The sequence below is a fragment of the Mollisia scopiformis genome (genome assembly GCF_001500285.1).
Source record: "Mollisia scopiformis unplaced genomic scaffold LY89scaffold_6, whole genome shotgun sequence".
Taxonomy (NCBI): Eukaryota; Fungi; Ascomycota; class Leotiomycetes; order Helotiales; family Mollisiaceae; genus Mollisia; species Mollisia scopiformis.
Genome location: NW_017263586.1, coordinates 1,050,946 through 1,068,862, shown reverse-complemented (window position 1 = coordinate 1,068,862; position 17,917 = coordinate 1,050,946). Strand labels below are relative to the sequence as shown.

Sequence of the window (17,917 nt, the reverse complement as noted above, 5' to 3'; positions counted from 1 at the left end):
GATCTTGGGAAACGTATACAATAGTTCAATGTGCTACCTAGTACCAGAAATTATCTCTATTTTGTCGCATGGCAACCACGAGGAGGTATATCTTCTGTCCCTCAATTGACCACTGAGTGCATGGCATGCTCGCACGCATTCACTTGCACATCTTATCGATAAGGTGAATGCTTGAGGACGCATGCGGGCATGGTGGGGTTTTAGTCAAGTGAGGGCTGGCCAATGGCCATCGAGCAAAATAAAAGCACGTTTGCGTAGGAATTTCAAATTGTTCTCTTTTCACTCATCATCATTCACTTTCATGACTTGCAAAGCCGAAAATCGACATCTTATGCATTACTCGCATTACTATTAGTCAGAGTCTTTTCAAAGAGGGGTCTGGAGGCAACGTAGAAGCGGCCGAGGACAATTTCGTGATTGAGAACCTTGATGGCCTCACGAAACTTTTGATATCATCTGGCAGCGGGACGCCATTCTGGGTATTTCCGCCTCTTGAACCAATTTTTATGGTAATGAGATTTTTTTCTTGATATCTCTTTCTAGGAGACTAAAATTGTGGCAACTATTGTCTAAACTACAAGTCCAAGACATTCTATCTATCTAGTCTCGCCAGTTGCAATCTTGGAGGGATTGTCAGCAATCACCTTGGGATATTCGACACCCATACCCCTCAGATCCGCGCCATGAATGAACAGGGACAGTATTCAAACCCCTTGGGTTTCGGTCAACAGATGCCTGGAGACGATTTCTGGCCTCAACCTCATTATACGTCTTTTACAGACACTGCTCAGCCTACGCAATCAGCACCTTTCTTTCAGGACTATTATGGTAATATCTTAGGATATGGGACTCAGTTGAAAGCTTCGAATACAAATGCCTTCTCGGGACAACCTCTATACCCCCATTACCAAGCGCCGAATCTTCCTCATGAGCTCTATACTTTCGCCCAAAGAACGAGACCAGCCCAAGCACCTCTGCCACCGTTGAAGCGGCAAAAGATTGCCCAAATTTCTGTCGACGAGAACCACGCACAGATAAACAAGAAAGAGCTTGGGAACGGGCAAGATGGAACGCAGAGTGAATGCTGCAGTAGCTGTCCTTCAGGCGCACCCTGTGACGAACCAAATTGTGCCCCATGCGACAAGACCGACTGCGACGAAGTCGTGGAAGAGGTTGTGCCTTGTACTCGAAAGTCATGCGCACAACCAGTGTGTCCAAATCCTTGTTTGAAAGTGGCAGTCCAGCAACAGGAAGCCAGGTTGAACAATGGTATTGTGCCAACTGAAAGGCGGATATCTTCGTGGGAGAATACGCAGTGGAGTGCAGAAGTCCCAAGAGCTGTGAGCCAGGGGACTAGATCATTGAATGGCCTACTAGATCCAGCTCTGGAAGTCTTTGATGGTCCTGAAGAGACTCCTGCTTCTGGTTCACCTGCGCCAACGACTCCCTCTATGGCTAAGAATGTTGATACACCACATTCTCCCAATGGAGAAGCGCCGACTCCTCATAGCGCCTTGTTTCCTCAAACAACGCAAGCAGATAATACGGCTGGTGTGTTATCAGGTACTGGAGCACTGTTCAATCCTGCAACGGACTCTCAGTGGCATAACTTTGGACAAGATAGCGATGCAAACTACCAGTTCATGTTTCAATGTGGTTGGTCTGGGTGTGGACAGCCATTCGTTAGCCAGCACGATTACTTCTCTCATTTCCACAGAGACCATATCGATCCCCAGATGACCTTCGACTGCCCTGCTCAAGCAGACACTTGTCCATCACCAATCAAGGCAAATCCTCTAGAGCATTTGCAGAATGATCACGGATACAACTTCAACATGGGCACCGGTGGCTTCAGTTGTCCTGCTCCAAGTTGTCCTCAGGGAGAAACATTTTTGAACCCAGCAATGCTACACAATCATTTCGATGTTGCTCATGCCATACCCGCTCATGGCTCGTTACAATGCTTGGTGGACACTTGTGGGAATTACTTCCAAGACTACAATCAACTATGGTCGCATGTTACGCTAGAGCATCAGATTCCACAGCAGCCCAAAGACTCAGACATTGACCTTGCTTTTCCAACAGCACCCGTCCCAATACAAGAACCATTGATGCGGGACGAACCTGATGCAGCCGCCAAACCGAATGCAGAAGCAGAGAATGAAGGGGAGGAAGATCTTCATATATGCAAGTGGAAACTCCAACCAGGTGTAGTATGTTCTATGGACTGCGGTTCCGAGGATGCACTACAAAAGCACATCAAGACCGCACATCTAGACCTCTTAGACAAGCGATCCGGATATAAGTGTCAATGGGAAGGCTGCAACCGCGAAGAAAAAGTCCCCAAAGATAAAATAGGCTTCACACAGCGGGGTAAATTGGAGCGTCACATGGCTACTCACACCAACTGTAAGTCTCCACCACCCATCCTTTATGAGCAACAGCTAACATATACAGATAAATCCTCTCGCTGCGATTGGCCCGGCTGCGGTAGACTCTTCTCCGCCCCCCAAGCCATGAGACAGCATTACCTCCTCCACACCGGCGAAAAACCATGGGTATGCAAACACTGCGGCAAAAAATTCCCCCAGCAAAGCGCTTGCAGTAGGTCCCCTCCTTCCTCTCCCTATTATTCCTTACTAACAGAGGACCAAGCAATCCATGAGCGAACACATACCAAGGAAAAACCATTGGAATGCAATATATGCGGCATGAAGTTCTCAGAATCGTCCAATTTGTCGAAGCATAGGAGGACGCATGAGGATAAGCAGAGTCATGAGTGTACGTTCAAGGGGTGCGGGAAGAGTTTTTGTAGGTTGGATCAGTTGCGGAGACATCGGTTGGTGCATAGGAGGAAGGGGGGCGAGGATGAGGAGAGTGTTACGGAGAGGACGGAGACGGGGAGTAGTTCTGGGACTGCTTGACGGTGGAGGTGGAGGGATATAATTAGGTAGATGATTTTGGCATAGCGTGCGTGACATGGCTTTTTGTGATAGGAAGTAGAGGGATGAATGGAATAGGATACCTGTGAGCGTGATGCGCTTAGCTTTGGTTTTACCATATCAATAACTATATGATACATCTTCTTTTTGGAGAGTGGGTGATCAGAGTGAAAGATTGCGAGCGGCTGGTATTTGAATGTGACCTCTTCAACAAATTTTACTGTATTGATGTAAGACTTTGGAGAAGACCATTTCTGGAAATCTGAAGACGAACACTTCACCAGTTATGGAACACTTTGGAATCGTCGTATTTCTGAGGTTCTGGCTAGAATTTTTCAGGGGTATTTCTGCAGACATTCGCGGTGGATTTTGGGAGACAACAGGGTAATCAGGAAGACTCTCAACATGAAAAAACCGAAACTTGACTTTCAAAAGCCAAGGCAAGTAGAGTAGTTTCCAGAACCAAGATACGAGGATGAGTTTAGCAGTCACTGGGGGTTCATTTGACAAGTGAAATTGGAGAAATGTAGGAACATCCTCAGGGTCAACGAGTTGCAGCGATACTTTCAATGTCTCCAACCAGCCTCATGACTTCGAGTCCACTCGGGCCCAAGGACTGTATATTGCAAACCAAACACCTAGAAGAACCCTCCACATCACATCACGTATGGCACCCAGAAACGAAAGCTTTTGCTCGAATGTCGTGACTTTATTTGGGCTGGCTTCCCATACCAACCAACCATGCTATGTCGATTTACGCAATCGTTTTTCGATGATACACCAGACCCATTTGCTTCTTGCCTTGCCTTGCATCAAATCAAGCCGCGCCCATTCCCCGCAAAAGAAAAGCCAGAATGCACATCAACCCGCCGCCGCGAAACCTCCTCTAAGCCTTCACAGCATACTTTCGTTGCGGGAAGTGGGTGGCGCGCTTCTTGGTCTTCTCCAGTGCCCGGCTGCTCTCATCCTTGCTGAGGCGTCTTCGGATGGCGCGTGTTTGCTTGGGTCGGAGGTCGAGGGGCAGGTATTTCTTTTCCTTGTAGAAGAGGCGGAGTTGCGAGCGTTGATTGGCGTTGATGACGGTGAGGACCTTGGCGATTGACTTTCGGAGATCGTGGCTATATCAAAATATCAGCTATTCATTCCTTCTCCCATTGGGCTTGATATGATGTGTATTGAATTGGTAGAGGTATTTGTGGGTTCTCGAGGCTTGGTGAAACGGAAATTTCGAGGATATACGCACATCTTGGTCAGCTTTGAAGCAGATCCTCCAGCAATCTTTTGTGTACGGAGTTGTCCCAGCTCGGTCTTCAGCTCGCCCAGTTGCTTCGCAAGATCCGCCTTGTTCTTCGACCAAAGTTGGCCAGTCTTGACTTTTCCGGACGACTGTCGCATGCGCAATTAGCCTTCTTCCTCTACAATTCTCATATCATCCAGATCCTCGAATGAATAGCGGGTAACTGGCATATCTTACCATGATGATGGTTTGTCGTAGGTGGGTTTGTCGAGGTGTCGGTAGTCGATGTTGTCACGGTCAAATATTAGATTCAATTTCGACCTCAAATTCGCAAAAGTTCAGTGGGCGTAGTTGCCTGAGGTGTATAAGTAAGCGAGAGATCCCTGTTCGCACGTGACTTAGCCTCAAATGTCGGGAGGCGGCTCTTTTGACCCCGATTCGGTTTCCGATGGCATCTCTTGATGGTTTGGGTGACGTGCCATTCTCATCAACAATAATTCACAATGTCGTCTACAGGAACTGGCTGGGCCCAACTGCGTCAGCAAGCTCGATCATTAGAAACTCAGGTATGGCTGAAACCAGCAACAGAAGAAAGAGGCGAGAACTGACCACTTTACAGACAGAAACACTATTCCACACATACTCGCAGTTCAGCTCAGTACCAAACATACCAGCGAAACCTTCAGAGGATGAGAAACAAACAGAAGCAAAGATACAGGATCTTCTAGAAAAGGTGAGGAATATCCGCCCTTGATTGTCCTTGCTTGGCTAACATTCTCCAGCGAGAAACCCTCATAGCTCAACTCTCCCGCCTCCTCGATTCAGAAGCACAACTCACAGCTTCCGCACTCAAACAAAACAACCTTGCCCGCCACCGAGAAATACTGCAGGAGCACAGAAAAGAGCTTTCACGATTAAAGTCCCAAATCCAAGATGCACGGAATCGGGTGAATCTATTATCGAATGTCCGAAACGATATCGATGCCTATCATTCCAGCAATCCCGAAGCAGCGGAAGCAGATTACATGCTTGATGAGCGGTCGAGGATAGACAATAGTCACAATATGGCAGATAGCGTACTCAGTCAAGCGTACGCTGTGAATGAGAGTTTTGGGTTACAGAGAGAGACGTTGATGTCCATCAATCGACGGATTACTGGAGCAGCGGCACAAGTTCCAGGGTTAAACAGCTTGATTGGAAGAATATCTGCCAAGAAGAGGAGAGATGGGATCATCTTCGGAAGCTTCATTGCATTCTGTTTATTGGCATTTATATATTTCATGTGAGAGGAAGGGCACGAATATTGCATTGAGCGGGCGTTTAAGGTGGCTGGTTAGCCAGATTATGTTGTACAAGTATGGGTATATCCTCAATATCATGCAGCCATTGCGGCGGTCTTTTCGACATTTCCAGGCTTCACTGCCTCCTTTGGTGTTGAAAGGGGTCTCAACTTCCTCCTAGCCCTTAATTCATCAACCAGTCGCCTGGCTCCCTTGACCAGACTCTCCTTTTCATCCCCCTCGCTTGGACCACTGCCAGCCCATCTGATCCTACACTCTCCATCCAACAAATACGTATACCCGACCTTGCTATTCAGTAGTCCGATATTGTCTCGAATCTCATCTGTAATCCCCCTCCGAACTAGGAAATATCGATTCCAGTTATCTTCTCCAAGCCTCTTCCTCAAACTCCCCATAAACATCCTAACAATCCAAGCTTTCAAAGCATTTTCCTCCACATTGATCTGCACCAACTGTGCCATCCCATCACTACTCTTGACCAGCTCATGCAATTCCGGATTCTGCTTTTCCGAAGCAAAAGTAGCTGCTTGGTTCTCCGCCCATTGACTGCTGAACACACTAACAACGGACACCTTATCCTCAAATAACGGTGTTGTATCCTTGGGTGTCTTATCTTTCAACAATGTCTGTCCCTGGAAATTCGGGAAATACAACGCTTTATCTGCTTTGAATAGTCTAGGAGGTGCTAGGAAGGATTTCCCTTTATGATGGCGCATATTTGAGAAATCTCGAAAGTAGGGTGCGGAGATCTTCTTAGTCCTATTGTCTTATTAGCATCAATCCCATCTTGACATATAGTTTGACCTGGCTTACAGCTCTTTTCTCCGAACAATGTGTTTTTCGTAATCCACAAAGTCATCTCGTCTCTGTCTCCATGATCGGGTGTCTACTCCAGCATTCTCTCCTGATCGCGGTGGTCTTGGAAGACCAATTGGTCGACTGAGAGGTTTGGGTGTGAACTCCTCTACGGCTTTACCGTAGGATCTTGGTGCATCTGCGAGAGGGGATGGTGGTTTTGGTGGTGGGTCTGGAACTTCCTTGGGTGTAGCTTTGCTTTCTGGTGGTGAGGACTTAGAAGCTTCTTTATCAGCCAATAGGCGATACGAAGAGTTGAATGACCGCCATTGACATAGCAGACAAGCTGCTGAATCAACGCCGACCCCACTCCTCAAGATCTGGGCAGGTGTCCGAGTGGTGATCATCTTGTTTGTCACGGTCCCAGTGTCGGTTCACTCAAGCTCGAAAAGGCCATTATCAAAAACTTCTAAGCCGAGAGGACAGAGACAGGCATGATCCCTGTCAAAGGCGGTTATCGGCGGCCTTCCCTTACTCACAAACAATGTGCGGGGAGATCTGGGGTTCAATAAGTTCTCCAAGAATGTGATTTCCTTTTCTCTTAGAATATTTCAGGAGTTCGGAGTTAGTTCAAGATGCATTTACGATCATATTCGCGGATTGCGTTGCGTCATTGGCTGAATTACAGTGGTCTGATTCAGAGACAGTCACCACGGACAGCTCGGTGCTTTCATGCTACTGCCAAAGCTCTGGTCATAAAACCCTTTCTTCTGGCGGACATTGGAGAAGGTTTGAAATCTTTTCTTTCTCGTCTGATTGTTTGGTTTATACATAGTTTGCTTGTAGGGTATCAGGCGTAGGGTGGTCGTAGCATGTTCGTTTCCAATTCAATAAACACAATAACTAATATCTGCACTAGGAATCCGAGAATGTGAAATCATCCAATGGTTCGTAGAACCAGAAGCCAGAGTAGAGGAATGGGACAAGCTCTGCGAAGTCCAAAGCGACAAAGCCTCCGTCGAAATCACAAGCCGATTCGCAGGAGTGATCAAGAAGCTCCATTATGAAGCCGGGGAAATGGCCAAAGTGGGCAAACCTCTGGTGGATATCGATATACAGGGAGAGATCAAGCAGGAGGATCTAGCTGCTGTGACTGAGGGAGAGGAATCTCAGATCCAGGCAGAGGATACGGAAGCTCGGGTTCCAGAAGCTGAGCCTGCTCCTGAGACTCCCGCTATGGAGGAGGAAGCACCATCACCACCAAAGGGCAAACATGCTTCACTAGCTACGCCCGCCGTCCGACATCTAACGAAAGAGTTAGATGTCAACATCGAGGATGTCCAAGGCACAGGCCGAGACGGCCGAGTCCTAAAAGAAGACGTCTACCAATACGCCAAACACCGCGACACAACCCCTTCAACTCCCAGCAAACAACCCACCACCCCAGGCCAACAAACCGAAACCATCACCCCCCTCTCAACAACCCAACACCAAATGTTCAAAACAATGACCAAATCCCTCTCCATCCCGCACTTCCTCTACGCCCAAGAACTCGACCTCATAACACTCTCCTCCCTCCGCCACCGCCTCAATAAATCCCTCTCCCTCACCCCCCAAAACGGAATCTCGAAACTCTCTTTCCTACCCTTCATCATAAAAGCCGTCTCCATGACCCTAGCCCAATACCCGATCTTAAACGCACGCGTAGACACCGACCCCAAGACCACTAAACCCACCCTCGTGTACCGCTCTCAGCACAACATCGGCATAGCAATGGACACCCCATCCGGCCTCCTCGTCCCGGTCATAAAAGACGCCGCCTCCCTGTCAATCCTAGACATCGCGGCCAAGATATCGAGACTCCAATCCCTGGCCTCAGAATCTCGACTCTCGTCCGCGGATCTATCGTCCGGGACGATCACGGTGTCGAATATCGGCTCGATAGGCGGGACCTACGTCTCGCCCGTGATCGTGGAGCGCGAGGTCGCCATCCTGGGTATTGGGAAGGTGAGGAGTGTTCCAGCGTTTAACGAAGAGGGCACGGTGGTGAGGAAGGAAGTGTGCAATTTTAGCTGGAGCGCGGATCATAGGGTTATTGACGGGGCGACGATGGCGAGGGCTGCTGAGATGGTGAGAGGGTTCGTGGAGGGCGTGGAGGGGATGGGGATTCATCTTCGGTGAGCCTGTTCCCGACATCGGGATATCAGACGAAATGTTGTGTAAAGGGGAAACGACCAATGGTGCTTGGACCCTAGTCTAGTCTATCAGCCTCACTGGTGATGGTGTTGTCGGACAGGACAGGGCTTAGGGTGATTGAGTGTGGTATGTGCGGGGCAACCCAGGAAAAAAATCTACCCCGCCATGTGGGAGGGAGTCTGGCATTGCATTGCATAGATGAGCAGTAGAAATGAAATGAAGCGATTCGTAGATGATGCTTTGGATTGAATGAACATATACACAATTCGGTAAGGACTAGCAGTGTGTGTTGAAAAGTGCGAACGAAACAATCAACTGAATGACGAGGACATAAGCACTTCTTGCATATTCATCTAATCTCTTGTGCTGCTTGCTTCTACATGTAGATTTGTGGAAAAGGAACCCCGAGCCCCAGCATCCATGGATGCATTTCATCTAAGCGCATACTCGCATGAAGTATTTGCAAGCAAGGAAAAAGCCATACGCCAATTTTGCCCAAAACCAGTGGTGATGAAATGCTGAAAACCCCCAAAAAGGAGAAGCGTCCCTCGTGTTGGAATCGAGGATATGCATACTCGGTATTAGACGCCCAAAGATGATGGTGGAAGGAAAGAACAAGGAGGAGAAGGAATTAGGGTAGAGCAAAGGAAAGCCCGTGGTGATTGATGGTCCGAGAACTTTAAACTCCATGCACGATGATAGCAACAAGCCTTTCTTTCCCCGCAAAACGCAAACATGCAGGCGCAACGCCGATCACCACGATTATGAGTCGCGCATGAGTTCTCTCGCAATGGCATCTTCGATTTTCGAAAGTGCCTCCTCTTCGACTTGTTCGAGACTCCCGCTGACATCGACGGAAATGACGTCGGTCTCTTCCTTTCCGGGCGGCTGCAAGATGCTGCATTGACTATGTACCATACTCGCGCCCATGAAATGTCCTTGTCTGGCTTGAACCCGCTGGATGAGGACCTCTTCTGGTGCATGCAGATATATAAAATGGACGCGGACGTCGTGGTCGTAATAAGGAGCGACGCGGATGACGTCTCGGTATTTTCTCTTGAGGGCAGAGCAGGTCAGGACGACACCTTGAGACCCAGAGGACAGACGTTGTAATGATTCGTCTCGCAGACGGGTAAGCCAATCCCATCTGTCGGCATCGGTGAGAGGTATGCCTTTGGACATCTTGTCGACATTGGCTTGAGGATGGAACTGAGCATCTTGGTTAGTGGAAGACCAATGGAGAGGGAAGGTGAGGTAATACTTCATCGCCTTCGATGTAGGGCAGGTTCATGGCATTGGCGATGAATTGTGCAACGGTGCTCTTTCCGCAACCGGCGGGGCCAGTTACCAGCCAGAGGTGGTGATGTTCGGATTTTGGCTGGTTCTTGCTGGATGTCAAGCCATTGGTTTGCAGACTCGAGGAGGAAGTGTTGAGAGGTAGGTGATCTGACGTCGCCGGTGTCGGGTTCCCCATGGCGGGTCTCTTCTCGTAGGACAGCATGATGATGAAGTTCGGTGAGAGTGAAGAGAGGGAAAGAGGAGGATGTGAGCGAAATGAGTAAGATGGCACACGACAGTAGTAAAGTCTGAGTAAGAGGAGAGGAGGAGACTGTAGAGTAGGAAAGGGCGATCAGTTTCGGTGCTCAGTGTATAGCATTGAATGTGCTGCGCAGATTGGAGTGCAGTGTCTTTCTTTGGGTACAGTCCGCAGTCAGCAGCAGAAAATGAGGCAATTTTGCAACAGTCACGATGTGGCGGGTAAGTTCTCCCTCTTATGGGAATGGGACTGGCATTGACCCAAGGACTGAAGCCCAACCCACAACGGCGACGGCGTTGCACCAGGAAGAAGAGAAAACCTGGGTCTGCGTCCTTGCCTGTCCCCACACTAAGTCGGTTTAGTTTAGAGTCCCATGTGTACTAAGCGGCATTTTAGTGCAGGCGAGGAAGGTGCAGTAAAGTGCGTGCAGAGCGCTGCAGTGCAGCGCAGCAGCAGAAGTAAGTGGCAGAAAGACGGTGCAGGGCAAGCGCGAGAGGAGTGGGAGGAAGAGGAAAAAGCCCGCTTGTTTTCCTTTTCCTTTTCCTTTTTAGCACGATGAGACAAGGGAGACACGATCTTGCATTTGGCATTTCCGAATCGGAAAAGTCTGCAGGTCATTCATTCATTGAGGGGAGTCGACCACAGGAATCATGGAATAATGACGGAAACGCAGTCCGGAAGGCGAAAAGTGGAGGACTCGGAAGGCCCAGAATGGGGGATAGTGAACAAATGCATCATACAGTCAGGCCTAGTGGCACTTCAATAGCCGCCAGAGAGCGACTACGCCAGACTGCTTTGGGTATCGAGTCTCTGACAGTCAATAACCGGATCGCTGGAGGGATCGATCCTTACGACAATGGCGAAGACTAGCAACTCAAAATTAGCAGACTAGGGCACGACACACCCGCCGAAATGCAAGAAGATTTGGTCCCGGCCGAGAGCGGGTGAGACGCTGAAATCATTGATGATGATTGCTGGATCATTGAACCGTTCCCATCCCAAACACACAGTGCGTATGTGGTGGAATCACCTGTGGCGATGGCGAGGCCTGGAAGGATGGATGCATGCAGAGATGCTGCCGTCACAGACAGCGTATACAGGCCCATACATGCCCATACGCTCCCCCAAACAACCATAATACAGGCTTCACTTCCTTCCACTGCACTGTCTGTCTGCACTTCGAATCACTCGCAAGGAAGAGCGCCGCAACGCCTGGCCCGCGGCCCGTGTGCTGTCTGGAAGTGATTCAGGTGATCCAGGGATGATGTCAGCTGGCCACTGAGAAATCTCCGGCCATTTTATTTTGGGCTCTTCTGGAGTCCACGATGTCTGGAATCTGATCTGAGGAAGAAAAGTTCAAACTTGCTCTTCCGGGTTCGAGTTTTTCAACCAGTTTTTCATTACCTGCGTTCTGATTCGTGCAGGCCTCTTTGCTGAGATGCACGGCATACAAGCGTGGGATGAACGCATTGCCATGTATGGTCGTGCTGTTTCGATATCGGAGCTCTCTATCTCTCTGTGCTGCTGCCGGATCGTATCTCGCTCGGTCTTCCCTGGGTTCGACGGACACCGCCAGATTCGGCCAGAAGACGCTCCGAGGACCAGAAGAGCTGGAGAAAAGGAGGAAATTCCGACGATGTTTCTGTCATTTCGTGGTCGACCAGACGCTCCATCTCGACCCTCTTCAACTACTCCATTCCACCCACGGCCGTGGTAACACCATCAGGATGCGAGTGTGCAGTGGCGTCGAGGTCCGCTTTTTCCCAGGGTGCCATGCTCGGTGGCTTTTTGCGTCACACCTCTTTCGGCCAAGAGTGCAGGCGGGAATGAAGCACATCAAGCAAGTTCGGTGGGTGAAAGTGGATAATTTTCGTGGGGGAAGTATATGGCCGGTATTGGCATTTGGAAATAGCCTTGCATGCAAGGCATGCCTTGTTCTGTTTTGCCAGAATGCATCTCGAGGCCTAACTGACACCAGAGCTAAATTGGCATTACAGCTCCGTAATACTCGAACAGACTTTCCGCTCAAGTGGCAGGTCGAGGTTGCAGAAGTTCCATGATCTATTCCAAAGTCCCATCGGGCAAGACCTTCGGCTTCGTGCCTTCATTTGCCGCACCGCACTGCACAAACCAATGCGGGTTCATCTTGAATTTCCTGCCACTTACATACTCAACTATTCTTTTACGGCACACCGCTTCCTCCTCGAACTCTGGTAGCAGAATGTACGCAACAGCTGACTGTCCACCAATCTTACCTGCCGGCAAATCGGATGGGTGCTTTTCTCTGCAAAGGAGAGGCCTTGGCACTCGCGGAATTCGGATCGAGAATGCCAAACTTAATTCTGGGCACTGTATGTCGTATCCATTACTCATATTATAACCGCAAGTGCCTGTATTATTACTCGGGGTTGAGCGAGCCTCAGTGCTCTCGCCTCGATCCGTCCCCGTCCCAGAAAGACGCCTGCAAGCCCGCGTGTGCTTTCTGCGGAGAAGCTTGCATTTTGAGGGGAAAGGAAAAGTCGACAGACAACATGCACTTCATTGGCATACTTCCGATGGGCTCACCTCAGCGTTCTTACTGACATTACTAATTCCATGGTGGAATGTTCGATTCAACAGATTCATTGAGGGCAAAAGATGAAGTGAAACAGCGGGACGTCGCCTGACCCTGTATTCCTGAACATGGAACTATCGTGGACTTCCCCACCACCGAGCAAGCCACATCAAGACACCCACATCGAAGACTTTGGAAAAGGGCTGAACTAGAACACTTCCGGATCAGCATGGGATACACCGCCGAAGCCGAAGCCGAAGCCTAGTGACTTAGGCCAAAGCCCTTCTCAATGGGGTAATTTAAATCTTCGTTGAAAGATACTAGATTTGGAGACAAAGAGGCAACTTCCCCAGCTCTCAACAGAGTCGAGACCTTTCAAGAACCATGAAACAGAGTACAAGATCCTCTCACCCAGCACAGATCTCAGATCTATGTGCGTACATAATCTACCCCTTGATTAGCCGTCAGGAGAAAGAGGTTCAGGTAAATACCTCATCCGAGTCACGTGATGAGACGACCCCTCATCTCCAAGTGCAATAGCCGGCCGATTCGGGGATACCTACCTCAACGTCCTCGATGAAACATGCTTCATATTTACTGCTCTCAGACATCATTACGAGTTCTTCCATTGTTCCATTGTGTGCACAGATCTGTTCTTCGACAGGCGTTTCATTCAGGCAAGACCGGAATCATCCTTAGACATAATAGATTTCCTGTTGGTTCTAGAGCAAGACATCTCACGATGGCAACAATGAAGTCAGCAAGTCGCTTGAAGGTTGCTTTTGACGAAGCGAAAGGTCCCAGTTTTGGCTGCTGGTAAAGTGATTTCGCTTGGCTTCAGCACATGAGAGCTCATGTCACACAGGCAAATGATTCCAGGAGCCAATGTCTCAAGGACACTCGCGAGGACTGGTGTCGATTGGGTAGTTGTCGACTGTGAGTTCCTGCCCAAGCCTATACATAGCCAGGCCTCACGGACTAACAGTAAGCTCGTTGAGGTGAACATGGAAACATGGATGGTAAGTCACTCTCGTACCTTAGAGTACCATATTGTCAACCTCGCCAAAATAAGTACCGAGCTCTAAAGGGGCGGCAAACGGCCCTACCCTTTCTCCCGCAATTATCAACACACCCTCAAAATGTCACGATGCATACTAGATATCATCTCTTATCGAAAAATCCCGCTCCCTCTCCATGTGGGGGGTGGGGTTGTCTTGTCACCCCCAAATCCACGAGTCAAGTTTGATTCGGCAATTCCTATTCGCACATAGCACGTCACGTTCTCCTCCAGTGTTGGACCTGACACTAGACAGATGCTGCAATGCACAATGCTGTTCCAGCAATCGCGGCATGTGGCGTAAGTCCCATTGTACGCATACCAGATAACCAAGGCTGGATGGTCAAGCGTAAGCGCCTTCCCATTCCCCCACCCCAAACAATCTTCTCTCCTAACAGCAAAGCAGGCGCCCTAGATACCGGAGCTCATGGAGTTATCGTTCCTCTACTATACACAGTCGAAGATGCGGTCAAGCTCGTCAACAGCGCCAAGTTCCCTCCCGAAGGCCAACGAGGATTCGGCTCCCCGTTCCCCATGGAGAGATTCCACCCCTCCCTCACCTCCGCCGACTATCTAACACAAGCGAACTCCGCGCTACTAACCATAGTCCAAATCGAGACGCTCTCAGCCCTGCAGTCCGTCGAAGCCATCGCCGCGGTCCCCGGCATCGACGTCCTGTTCGTGGGACCCTTTGATCTGGGGAACAATATCGGGCATCCGATCATCAACGGTGTGATGCATGAGGATCTGCATGCGGCGATCAAGAGGGTGCTGGATGCGGCGAATGGGGCGGGGAAGAAGGCGGGCATCTTTTGTGTTAGTGGGGAGCAGAGTAAGATGTATGCAGAGATGGGGTTCCATATGATTTCGGTGGCGACTGATACGTTGATCTTGCAGGCGAGTGTTATGGGGGCGCTGGGGAAGGCGAAAGGGATGGGGCCGGGGGAGAAGTTGCATGGTCCTTATGGGAAGTAGGGGTTCAGATGGTGTATATTGTGAGGTAGATTTATATATACGTTATATCTTTCAGGTTGAGCGAGCAAGTGTTGGAAGCTTTGTCGTGGAGTGTAAAGGGAGTCAAGTACTTTTCTTTCAGCTAGTAAAGCAAAGCCAGCTTCACCGTAATAGGGCAAGTGTCCAATACAATTACAGTAGTCGGTATCTCGATGATTAGTATCCAGTATTACAACATGTCCAGAAAACCCTGGAACATTGAAGGTTTGTCTCTCCTTGTCGTGCTTTGTTGTTTTCGCTTCCGAGCACATTAGACAGTAGTCAGCTCAACGTCCAGCAAGCAAGCACAAAAGCATCCTACAAACAAGCCCTCACGCAAATTCACATCCTTGTCCACTTGATCACAAACACACAAACATGTACAAACCCCTCTCTACACTACGCTCCTCCCATTAGCTCCTCACACTAGCTTGTTTTTAATCTACTATTGATTCGATTTCAATGCTCAAAATCGAACGGATAATTCTTCATAGACTCATTTTCATTTGGTTTAAAGTAAAGTATTATAAAAGCTTGAGTTAAAGAGTGATTTGTCAGAGGATGACGTTTGATTCGAAGGGTGTAGACTTTATATTACTCGTTCTTGAATTGTGTCGATTCGATGTTATATCATATTGATCCGTTCTTGAATCGATCCGTTCTCATATCATTTTGTTGTTATGTCGATTCGTTCTCATATTGTATTGATCCGGTCTTGAATCGATCCGTTCTTGTATTGATCCGGTCTTGAATCGATCCGTTCTTGTATCGATCCGTTCTTGCATTGATCCGTTCTTGTATCGATACGTTATCGAATTATTATCGGCTCGTTCCCATAACATCTCGATTCGTTATACCCCGCCACCGCGACTAGAGCGAGGAAACTGCTTGGAGGCTCCTCACTTAGCAAGGTCAGTAAAGAATCTTTTCAAGCTCCCATAGAGGTCCGAAGTCACTAAACTGTTTATATGTAGTTACACACTTGTCTTTGCCGTGTAATCATTTGTGCGGTAGCTTTCTTTTGGAAGCGTCGCTTGCTTCTTGGCGAAGCATCTTGTTCTGAGATAAGAGCACAGCTTGCTGTTTCGTTTGTCTAACTTGAGTATTAATTAAAATCAGCTGCTTGTGCACTACAAGGGTAAAAAAGCTTGGACTGCTACAGCTTAGCGACAGTCGCCAAAGAAACAGAAGGCGCTAACAACCGGTCGTTTCCCCCTTTAATTGTTCAGAATTCGCTTGATTGCCTGCGCTTACCATATTGGGTATGTCTTGTCGTTCTTTCTTCACTTGTCGAAATCACTACGGCCTTGTCGCTACACACGCACAACCTACCAAGCATGTGATAGAGGTGTGTTAAGCTTTTGCTAGACTGCAAGGCAGTGGAACTCTAATGCTCAACAATTAGAGAAAGCAGAAAATGCAAGTGAGCAGCGATGGCTGCGACTGGTCGCTCCTTCCTCTCCTGTCACATGGAGTCCTTACTGTATTGGGCCCGTGTACCTAGTGGTCGGTTGTTCATTCCTCATATATCAAATTGTAGAGGTACAGTACTTCCCATACGCACATAAAATACCTACGTAGCCTTGGGAGTACATGTCAACGTGCGCAAGGCTACATGGGGTGACGGAGTACTGAATGTCATGACAAATGCAGTTTGGCACCATACATGATATATATCCAGATCTCTATCGATGGCAGCATATGATATTGAAGTACTATAGATAAGTGGTACCTGCTGTGCCTTTCTTTGTGTACGGACAACATCTGTTACAGAATCAAAGGCGCAAAGATCTCTCGACTTACGCACGCTCTGGATCTTTGATAACTTGTAGATCGTCTTCAAATTCAGGTCCATATTAATAAGGACCTGGAGAGTGTATCTAAATTCACCTTTCTCCTCCGCCAACGCTCTAGCACCTCTAGCACAACCCACAGCCCGCGCAAGATGAGCTCGAGTGTGAATTTGATCTGCTGCGCTCATCTAGTGGTCACTTGTAGTAGAATAGGCCCACACAGCCTTAACAGTAATGCCTGCGGACAAGAAATAAAGGACGACATGTGAAGAGCGCTTCACTCTGTAAAGTGGACCCGTTTTGAATTCGTATAATCGGGAAGTAGCTGAGAATATACTAGGGAGGGAAGCGCAACTGGAGACGCATCAAAAACGGAATTAGCAACGCAGCTTCTCCTCTTCGACACGTTACCTAAACAATATTCCAACCCCACCACCTGGATCAAGCGAGGGATTTGCCTCAACCAAACTCGGCTGAGATCGGCAGCCACGAAGGAGAACCTCACGTCTGGGTGGGAATCGGTTTCTTCTTGGAGAGAAGGCCAAATCAATTGACGGTTATTCTATGGGACCTCCCAGCAGCCTCCAGTATACGTTTGCTATGATAGGACTCCAAAGCCACAGTAGCTCTGGTATATTACTCCATTGAACCTATTTCAATTGTTCTTGCCGCCTAGCGCAAACGGATAACCATGGGATCAGACTTTGAACAAAGAGCCCCTCGTTTGCTCCTGCTTTTTCCTGAGCGACGCGTGTCTTTCATTCGCCCTATCACTTCCATTGTCCTTTCATCACCCAGGCAGGATCACCCACCTTAGGCGTTGCATCAACTCCACCACCTCAGAGGTTGGAGGTCCGTTGTAGAATCTGACGATGGTCTTGCTCAGTGAAGGAATGACCTTTAGTTGCGCATCAATCTGCGACAATGCCTCTTGCCAGAACTGCGAATCATCCGAGTCCTGGCTCTCCTTGGCAAGACCTATGGAATTGTAACTATGCACGAGAGTTTCCAGCCTCGTCAGTTTGATGCACTTCTCTTGAAGAAGCTTCAGACTGTGCAAGTCATCTTCCCTGAGCACAATTTTTCCTGGTTGACCCTTCACAATCTCCGCGACCGGGAAGTTGATGGATATGTGAGACAGATGACCGGCGTTGAAGGACCCAATGCAGTTCAGAAAGGATTGTAGGAGGTTAGCCTGGTGCCGCGTTGTATCCATGAACATAAAATGATTCAACCCATATACCACTGCGCCAGCCTCTTCGTGTACCTGTCGATTGGTATACAGCAATGCAAGCCATCGAACTGGTCTCTCCGGGGCAAAAATTTCGACCACTTCAGAACCTGTCTGCTGGAAAAGATATAGTGGATGCGCCACAACGAGCACTCTTCGGTAAATATCATCGCGGACTTTGCGAGGCAAGCTGAAAATGCCGAAGAGAGGCGATGCTGTATGCGAAGTATGGATGCTGCTTGTTTTAGAAGGATCCATGGCAGAGTGAACCGCGCGAACAG

General features: G+C 48.8%; 9 protein-coding genes across 9 annotated transcripts; 5 read left to right on the top strand and 4 right to left on the bottom strand.

The window, feature by feature from the left end:
• The first annotated feature begins 281 nt into the window (after positions 1–281).
• LY89DRAFT_610899 (uncharacterized protein) lies at positions 282–3,079 on the top strand. Its single transcript, XM_018210564.1, has 3 exons — positions 282–2,409; positions 2,458–2,604; positions 2,656–3,079. The coding sequence occupies exons 1-3, from the start codon at positions 684–686 to the stop codon at positions 2,922–2,924; spliced, it is 2,142 nt and encodes a 713-aa protein (XP_018074968.1). The 5' UTR covers positions 282–683; the 3' UTR covers positions 2,925–3,079.
• Positions 3,080–3,633: 554 nt separating this feature from the next.
• LY89DRAFT_682318 (60S ribosomal protein L35) lies at positions 3,634–4,817 on the bottom strand. The gene is made up of 4 exons (XM_018214483.1): positions 4,789–4,817; positions 4,417–4,702; positions 4,186–4,328; positions 3,634–4,060 (listed from the first exon to the last, which is right to left on the bottom strand). The coding sequence occupies exons 2-4, from the start codon at positions 4,417–4,419 to the stop codon at positions 3,829–3,831; spliced, it is 378 nt and encodes a 125-aa protein (XP_018074967.1). The 5' UTR covers positions 4,420–4,702; positions 4,789–4,817; the 3' UTR covers positions 3,634–3,828.
• Positions 4,683–5,465, top strand: LY89DRAFT_730642 (V-snare-domain-containing protein; the record flags this gene model as incomplete). The annotated part of the gene is made up of 3 exons (XM_018219498.1): positions 4,683–4,745; positions 4,799–4,912; positions 4,962–5,465. The coding sequence occupies 3 exons, from the start codon at positions 4,683–4,685 to the stop codon at positions 5,463–5,465; spliced, it is 681 nt and encodes a 226-aa protein (XP_018074966.1).
• A 1-nt stretch (position 5,466) lies between these two features.
• Positions 5,467–6,890, bottom strand: LY89DRAFT_640315 (uncharacterized protein). The gene is made up of 2 exons (XM_018211661.1): positions 6,294–6,890; positions 5,467–6,239 (listed from the first exon to the last, which is right to left on the bottom strand). The coding sequence occupies exons 1-2, from the start codon at positions 6,680–6,682 to the stop codon at positions 5,555–5,557; spliced, it is 1,074 nt and encodes a 357-aa protein (XP_018074965.1). The 5' UTR covers positions 6,683–6,890; the 3' UTR covers positions 5,467–5,554.
• LY89DRAFT_610888 (uncharacterized protein) lies at positions 6,824–8,772 on the top strand. Its single transcript, XM_018210563.1, has 2 exons — positions 6,824–7,064; positions 7,195–8,772. The coding sequence occupies exons 1-2, from the start codon at positions 6,911–6,913 to the stop codon at positions 8,454–8,456; spliced, it is 1,416 nt and encodes a 471-aa protein (XP_018074964.1). The 5' UTR covers positions 6,824–6,910; the 3' UTR covers positions 8,457–8,772.
• A 273-nt stretch (positions 8,773–9,045) lies between these two features.
• LY89DRAFT_682315 (glucokinase) lies at positions 9,046–10,371 on the bottom strand. Its single transcript, XM_018214482.1, has 2 exons — positions 9,733–10,371; positions 9,046–9,680 (listed from the first exon to the last, which is right to left on the bottom strand). Exons 1-2 carry the CDS (start codon positions 9,970–9,972, stop codon positions 9,234–9,236), a joined length of 687 nt encoding a protein of 228 aa, XP_018074963.1. The 5' UTR covers positions 9,973–10,371; the 3' UTR covers positions 9,046–9,233.
• Positions 10,372–11,360: 989 nt separating this feature from the next.
• Positions 11,361–12,331, top strand: LY89DRAFT_448160 (uncharacterized protein). The gene has a single exon (XM_018207597.1). It carries the CDS (start codon positions 11,469–11,471, stop codon positions 12,066–12,068), a length of 600 nt encoding a protein of 199 aa, XP_018074962.1. The 5' UTR covers positions 11,361–11,468; the 3' UTR covers positions 12,069–12,331.
• A 1,552-nt stretch (positions 12,332–13,883) lies between these two features.
• On the top strand, positions 13,884–14,594 carry LY89DRAFT_579115 (Phosphoenolpyruvate/pyruvate domain-containing protein; the record flags this gene model as incomplete). The annotated part of the gene is made up of 2 exons (XM_018208989.1): positions 13,884–13,968; positions 14,026–14,594. The coding sequence occupies 2 exons, from the start codon at positions 13,884–13,886 to the stop codon at positions 14,592–14,594; spliced, it is 654 nt and encodes a 217-aa protein (XP_018074961.1).
• A 2,601-nt stretch (positions 14,595–17,195) lies between these two features.
• On the bottom strand, positions 17,196–17,894 carry LY89DRAFT_695211 (uncharacterized protein; the record flags this gene model as incomplete). Its single annotated transcript, XM_018216756.1, has 1 exon — positions 17,196–17,894. One exon carries the CDS (start codon positions 17,892–17,894, stop codon positions 17,196–17,198), a length of 699 nt encoding a protein of 232 aa, XP_018074960.1.
• Positions 17,895–17,917: the final 23 nt, after the last annotated feature.